Source organism: Taudactylus pleione, unplaced genomic scaffold, assembly GCF_031769625.1.
Source record: "Taudactylus pleione unplaced genomic scaffold, aTauple2 ptg001080l, whole genome shotgun sequence".
NCBI lineage: Eukaryota > Metazoa > Chordata > Amphibia > Anura > Myobatrachidae > Taudactylus > Taudactylus pleione.
In genome coordinates, this window is record NW_028285481.1 from 849,633 (window position 1) to 857,718 (window position 8,086).

An 8,086-nucleotide genomic window follows, 5' to 3' on the forward strand; every position below is an offset into this window, starting at 1 on the left:
GGAGGCAGTATATGGATGGCAAAGAGGACAGGAGGGGGAGAAGAATGGCAGATAGGACAGGAAACAGATATGGATGGCAGAGAGAACAGGAGAGGGAGTTGGATAGTAGAGAGGAAAGGAGGGAGAGACGGAAGGCGGTGAGGACAGGAGGGGTAGATGGAAGGTAGAAGGTAGAGAGGACAAGAAGGGGAGAAGGATGGAGAGGACAGGAGGCAGTATATGGATGGCAAAGAGGATAGGATGGGGAGAAATGAATGGCAGATAGGACAGGAAATGGATATGGATGGCAGAGAGTACACGAGGGGAGATGGATGGCAGAGAGTACACGAGGGGGAGATGGAAGGTAGAGAGGACAGGAAGGTTAGAAGAATGGCAGAGAGAACATGAGAGGGAGATGAATAACAGAGCGAACAGGAGGGGGAAAAGGATGGCAGAGAGGACAGGAGGGGGGATTGATGGCAGGAGGAGGAGAAGAATGGCTGAATAGATAGGAGGGAGAGATGGAAGGCAGAGAGGACAGGTGGCAGTATCTGGATGGCAAAGAGGACAGGAGGGGGAGATGGACGGCAGAGAGGACAGTATGCCATATATGTATGGCAGAGCGGACAGGAGGATTAGAAGGATGGCAGAGAGGACAGGAGGGTTAGATGGATGGCAGAGAAGACAGGAAGGGGAGATGTATTGCAGAGTGGACAGGAGGGGGAAAAGGATGGCAAAGTGGACAGGGGGATATAGATGGCAGAGAGGACAGGTGGCTGTATCTGGATGACAGAGAGGATAGGAGGGTGAAATGAATGGAAGATTGGACAGAAAAGAGAGATGGATGGCAGAGAGGACAGGAGGGGGAGAAGGATGGCAGATTGGACAGGAGGGGGAGAAGGATGGCAGATTGGACAGGAGGGGGAGATGGATGGCAGATAAGAGATGGATGGCAGAGCGTTCAGGAGGGGGAGAAGGATGGCAGATTGGACAGGAGGGGGAGAAGGATGGCAGATTGGACAGGAGGGGGAGATGAATGGCAGATAAGAGAGATGGATGGTAGAGCGTTCAGGAGGGGGAGAAGGATGGCAGATTGGACAGCAGAGGGAGATGGTTAGCTGAGAGAACATGATTGGGAGATGGATGGTAGAGAGGATAGGAGACAGTATATGTATGGCAGAGAGTACAGGAGGAGGAGAAGGATGGCAGACAGGACAGAGGGGGAGAGGGATGGCAGATAGCACAGGAAAGAGAGATGGCTAAAAGAGAGGACAAGAGGGGGAGATGGATAGTAAATCATATTGGAGGCAGTATATGGATGGCTGAGAGAATAGGAGGGGGAAAATAAATGGCAGGAATGAGACAGATTTAAATGAGGACAGGGGTGAAGAATAATTAAAAAACATTTTTTTTTTAAAAATCCTTTATCATTACTTTTTCCCTTAATCCCAATTCCAAAATTAATCCTGGGATCCCAAGATTAGATCCTTTGAGTCCCAAAATATTGGGATTACAAAATTATTTTATTAATGGCATACCAAAATCAGGTGTGTATTAAGAACTGGGGGAGGGGCATGTTCTAAATATGACCCCACACTGTAAAGCAGACCCCTGCTTCCCCCCATACCTGATTAAATGGTGTGCAGGGTCCCTATGATTTTCCTGCAGTGCTATCTGTCCGGTTTTTGCCTGCAGAAGAAAGTCGGGTTTTTAAATAGCGGCGGCAGGTGTTTTTTTCCCGACATTGAAGAAGAGCATTTAGCTTTTTTTTTTTTTATTATTTTTAAAAGTGGCCCCATCAAATTTGGGGTACATGAAAATGGGTACTAGCATATTTTTAAATCCCCACGTGGGCGAGTCAGCCCAAGTGGGAACTGTCAGTTGCTGGAGCCAATCAGCGGCTGCTCTACAGTCAGCGCGGCCGCTGATTGGCTCTTGGGACTGACAGCTCCGTGCTTGTTCCGTCAGCTGGCATTCGCGAGCTATCTCTATGTGTGGCAACACACATACAGATAGTGGGTCCATCTGGTCGGCATTCATTTTTTGTTTTGCCAAGTTCCTGGGGATGCTGCGGAGACCAGCGCCAGGATATAGGTGAGTATGTTTTTTTTTTATCTTGCAGGACCATTCATTAAGGATTCTACTGGAGAAGAGAACAGACTGGCTTGTATAGGTAAGTATGTGTGAATGGGTAGGTGTGTGTAATAAACTTATACTTGTCACGGTGTGTGTGTTTTGTCTTTCTTTAACTATTTATTTTACAGTGGGGGTACAGGTGCCACATGTCTGCTGGCACTTGTAGTTCAACAATTGCCAAAGGGCAGGCATGCTGGCACCTGTAGTCCCACTGTAAAGTACAATAGTATTATATTATTTGGCCCCCCCATTACCCCCATACCCACAGCTCCAGGGGTATGGGGATGAGCCCCAGGCGTAAACCTGTGGTGCTCAGGAGAGGGGGGACCCTTTGTTGGGGGGTCCCCAACTCCCCCGAGATCACCGGCTTGCGCTGACCGACTTGGGGTGTAATGCTTTGGACCTGGAGCCCCGGTGATGGCGTCTCCGGGCTGTGGCATTACACCCCGGTCGGTTGGGTCTGGTGCTGGTCTTAGATATAGGGGGTCTTTTTTGCCCCCTATATTTAATACCAGCACTAGTCCCTGTAGCCTGGTGTTGGTTTCTAAAATACGGTGGAACCATACACATTTTGTTCCCCGTATTTTTAGAAACCACCACTGGCTGGCAAGCCTGGGGCTGGTTTGGCTTTTGGGGGGGGGGGGGGTTTATGTCATTTAAAAAAAAAATTTACTTCTTTTTTTACAGGTTAAAAAAAACGGGAATTTTTGGGAAATATTCTAGGGACCCCCCTAAAGATGTATAGACATGGGGGATCACTATGGGTACCCCAATTTTTAACTACTGAAGGAAATCAGGGTTTCTAATAGCCGCGGCAGGTGCATAAATGCGGATTTGAATAAGGTGATGCAGAAGAGCATTTAGAAGATTTTTTTAGGGCAAAACAACTATGGCCATCAAATTTGGGGTACTTGAAAATGGGGTTCAGCATATTTGAAAGTTGCTAAAGTGACGTAAAAAAATTGTGAAAAAGCCACTTGCCGCAAACACCTGCAATCAAAAAAACACTTGGGGCATAATTGGGGACCCCCCCCCAGAGTCAAGTTCGCTATTTTTTAAGTTTGTACCCCATCTTATTTTTTTTCACCCCCTTTTTCAAAGTACATTTTTGGGGTGCCGTTAATTTTTTTTAATTTCTTTTTGACACAGATTACCTTTGGGGAACTGTCTGAAGGCTGCATGGGTGTTCCCGAAATGTTGCACCCCAAAACCTCAATTCTGCACTTTTTAATGCCTGCCATTCATAAGCGATACTTTACCGCCTATTACATTGCATTGACTTAACGCCTAGGCGGAAAGTCTTTCAAATTGAATACGGAGGAAAACTGAAACAGGCTATAATGATGTCATTGGCGGTAAATTACCGCGAATCCGGACTTAACGCCTCAAATTGAATACGGCCCTTTATTTTTTAGCCCTCAGCATAAGCCTTTAACTCACCAGGAAATCTTTCTGCATGAACCTTTTCTTTTTTCAAAGCATGGACTTGGTGAACCTGAAGATTAATCTCTGAGATTACTGCTCTGGTCCATTAAATTAGAAACACTTATCTTATATAGTTATATAAGCTTCCTGGAGGGCAAAGCTGTGCAGACTTGTGGGAAGATCATAATCCTTGGAACCTTTAGACATTGCAGATCTATTATTACATAAGGCTGCTGGATTTATAACTCATTTATCTATTCTGCTCTTTCCATTGTAGCCTGTGTCCCAATTTACTGCTGCTCCCGGCCTTCCTGTTCAACTGACTCCAGCTGCCGTTTACTGGCGGTCATTCAGGGCCGCCACAGGGTTGATCGAATGTCAGATGATGCGACCGATGTGCGATCAATGGTGCGCCTTTATGGACACATTGTGGGACTCATGCCATGACCAATGTGCAACTCAATAGGAAACACATTAGTCACGGTATCACTTTACAGATGCAGTGACAGCTGCAACAAATATCTACTACTGCTACTGCGTCCACCTCTAAATCACCCCACTGTGGGATCTTATCCAGGTAAAACCAGTTTATGTTCTCTCTTCTCTTAGGCGATTTGCACAGTGACTACACTTCCCTTACATGGGGGTAAATGTATCCAGCCTTGGACAGAGATACAGTGGAGAGCGATAAACTAGCAACCAATCAGCATCTTACTGTCACGTTCAAGGCTGTGCTAGAAAAATTACAGTTAGGGTCTGATTGGTCAGTTCTTTATCTCTCTCCACTTTATCTCTCTCCAAGATTTGATAATTCACCCCCGGGATAGAATATAATATCTGTATATATAATATGTTAGAGGTGGTGCAGAGAGTCCATAAACTTCAAGTCTAGCAGACAAAGGTTTGGAACACAATTACTGTATGTTGCGTTCTGACACCAATTTGCTTGTCTCACCCCTGTTTGTCACAGTGTACAGATCAAACCATCCCACATGGTAAAACTGTTTAGGCAGTGCCATCCTAGCAGGGGCGTATTAAGAGAGGAGGGGGCCCAGGTTCACTCACCATCCAGGGCCCCTTCCTCTCTCCCCGGCTACGGTCAGCGAACTGACAGCAGCAGAGGACTCAGGGCACTAGAGTGTGCCCGGAGTCTTCTGCGCATGCACAGTTCACCAGGTAAATAGCGCGGCAGCCATTTTCCCTGTGATTTCCTATTGCACAAGCGCAAAATGCTGGGAAAATGACCGCGGCGCTCATTTTCTAGGCATTTTTAGCAGCGCTTCCTAATGGCACATCGGAGAGATAAGTGTGAAAAAAAAATATGGGTGCAGGGTGTGCGGTAAGGGCTTCTCCTGGACTCAGGGGCCCATGTGCACCACACACCCTGCACCCATTATACATTTGCCCCAGCATCCTAGGTAACCAGACATGGTCATGCTATGGACTCTGATGTCCCAGAGGAAGGTACAGTCCTAGGAGTCTATGTTGTGGTATAGTGTATTAAAAAAATAAAAATTGAAGTTTGGTCTCTGCTAAAATGTTATTTTCTCCTCTGATCTCATATTGGGGTCTGAAGCTTCTTTGCCAAAATGATGTCTGACGGCCATGTCTGGACTGTGGGCCAATGAAACATTGTGTCGCTCACCACCGGTGTGATGCAGTACATTATATGGATAGAAGGGTATTGAAATATGTATACAGATGTGTCACAGTAAAGTCACATTCTCTTGGACCAGTTGTATGGTGATGGGATATATTCTTTGGGTTTAAAGGGAATTTGGTGAATAAAGAAAACTGCTAACACTTATACAGAGTAAAGGAAAAACATAATTATGTTTCGCACTTACCACATAGGACGAGTAAGACGCATAGCAGCAGCATCGTCACTCTACCCATGGCTGTAGAGAAAAGAAACAAAAAATTGATATTCACAAAAAGTATAATCACTCGAGTCCTACAGCGACTGTGCCAGACTAACAAACAACAACAAAAGACCCTGTGGCTTAAAGTTCTATTATGCACTCATACTGTATATCCATAAACATATATAAAACATTGTTTTGGGGGAGATGTACCAAACCTTCTAAAAAGTAGAGAAGTTACCTACAGTAACCAATCAGCTTCTAGCTCTCACTTATCATTTACATTCAATTCAAATGATCAGATTTCCCCCAAAGTTTACACAATTCTTTCAACTCTGTGCAGCTAACAGGTCTGATAGACGCAGTAGGTTCTGGAAAGTGTGGGAAGCATTGACCAGACTTTCTGCAGTTACTCAGATCCATCAACCTGACTGCTACTGAATAGTGACTGTGGCATAATAACTGGAATTTATGCTTCACCTGGATGAGTGCCAGTATATTGGTGATATCCCACAGTCTCCTCGTCGCAATTGAGCTCCGTATTTTGTGTTACTGGGAACCACTGCTGGAAGGCTTGAATTATAATGATAGGTGGTATGGATCATCCTATCATATTCTAATGGCTCTATTTATTAACATTATTTTTACTAAAATAAAGTGATAAAGGCTGTTTTGTTTTGTCACACCCTTTTCACATTATTTTAGTATCACCTATAGTTACTACGGGCAATTGGAGTAGAATTCGTAAAATTCTACTCCAACCCCTAAGTATCCCATATTTTTAGTAATAAGATCACATTTCCCATAATTGTAATGGGAAATGTGATCCGAGCAAAGTTACTAAAAATAAATTGTAAAAAAATATCGGGGAAAGCCCTGTGATAATAACGTCACCTGGAGGTGGCATTATCCAGGGTCTCCCCCGGTTACCGGACTCCAGTGCAGTATGGGATATCAGCTGACCAGAGGCATGGAAGACATCACCGGAGCATCGATGACTGCAGGCAAGTGCTATTAAGGGAGGGGGGTCGCAGGGGGTCCGCAATTGCAGGGGGCGGGGCTTAACGACAGGGGCAGGGCTTAGTGCCGGGGGATGGGTAGCAGCGGCGGCCGTTTGGCGCATGCACGGGCACTTTGACACAGTATTTTTTGCAAAAATACCATGACTAGTGTGCGGAGGGGATTCGCAGGGACAGAGCTTTATCGCAAGCTCTGTCCCTGCAAAAGATTAGTAGTAATATCCCTGTGATATTGCCTGAATTCGCAATGCGAATGCAGTCGATAATATCACACTACAATCTGCATTACAAATGCGGATTGTAGTAAATAGAGCCCTAAGTGTCAGCTTCATGTATCAGATACCATATATCATTACTGAAAACGCCCAGTAAAGATCCTTATTATTAAGGATGGCATCTATGAATTTTGCGGAACCCCCCTAATGAGCTACTGTTGGGGGTGGAGAGTAAACAAACCTTCCACCAAAATATAAAAACCCCATTTAACATTTCTGTGGAATTTTCAGCCGAGGTTTTAGAGTAATGATCCCCTTTCATTAGCATTTTTAGTATATTTTTAATTAGAACACTAATACTTGGGCTTATATACTACCTTGTCCATTGTTAAGCTTCTCTCCTATACAAAATGTGATTCAAGATTTGCACTTTTCTACCCAAGCTTTACTGTCAGCTTTCCATGCCCTGTTCTATTTCATGTAGAACTGAATACAGCAGACAAGGTACAAAGACATACTGTAGGGGGCCTATTTATCAAGGGTCCCCTGTAGTGATGACAACTATTTTCTATCAGCTTTTTTATTTTTTTTATTTTAAATATCCCTAATCACCACAATAGAATAGAGTAAGTAAATCTAAAATAAAAAATATGGCATGGGGAAGTCACTGGCGGCAGAACGTTGGCGACTCGTATGGCTGGAAATACTGTAAATGTTTTTCTCACATATATAAAAAAGCCTCATCATTCATTTCCCGATGATAGAGCTGGCCGCCCTTTAGTCTACCTGGATAACTGGTAAGCATGTCATACATGTACGATATGGCACAACGCTCACATTTTTCTACAAAATATTCTAAAGCAAACAGTAAGTTACTGATTAATTCAGCATCAATGTTTTCTGCATTTTTCCTTTTACACACAAAAAAACTTAATGCTTTCATTGATCTGATATTACAAACCACTTAGGCAGATCCAGTAAAATGAATCATTGCCTATTTCTGTTCTAAAGACATGATGCCTGCCTGGGACTAAAATAATTAACTTTTAAAGGGTAGCTTTCCTGGGAAGGGGGATAGGGATTAATAATTTATGACCATAATGTTTTCATGATATGTACATACCTTTGGATAGGTTATCGCTTGTTTTATTAACTTTATACATTGTAAAAACCTCCACTAGATGCTTATACCTTGAATATTGATGAGTAAAATATTGTACTACAAGACTGTAAGCTCTGAAGAACAGGGTGATCCCTACTATGTTCACGTCAGCAGTTTTGTTGCCTTTTGTGTCCCTGTTATATACAGTATGCTCCATTTTCCGGCACAGCGGAGCAATGTGGCACGTTACAAAAATAATCGCTTGTGCGTCATCATCTAGCAGACACATCCTAAAACCATAGCAGTTACTGTACCTTGCACTAAGGACTAAACACGTTCCAGTAGAAT

The 8,086-nt window shown here is 44.0% G+C and overlaps 1 protein-coding gene across 1 annotated transcript in view; it reads right to left on the minus strand.

Annotated features, from left to right (window-relative positions):
- Positions 1-5,438, minus strand: part of LOC148453847 (IgGFc-binding protein-like) — a 66,688-nt gene extending 61,250 nt beyond the window's left edge. Inside the window, exon 1 of the mRNA XM_088461621.1 lies at positions 5,388-5,438. Coding sequence (XP_088317747.1) covers positions 5,388-5,436 — 49 coding nt within the window. The 5' untranslated portion in view covers positions 5,437-5,438. The remainder of the gene's footprint in view (positions 1-5,387) is intronic.
- Between the last annotated feature and the right edge of the window lie 2,648 nt (positions 5,439-8,086).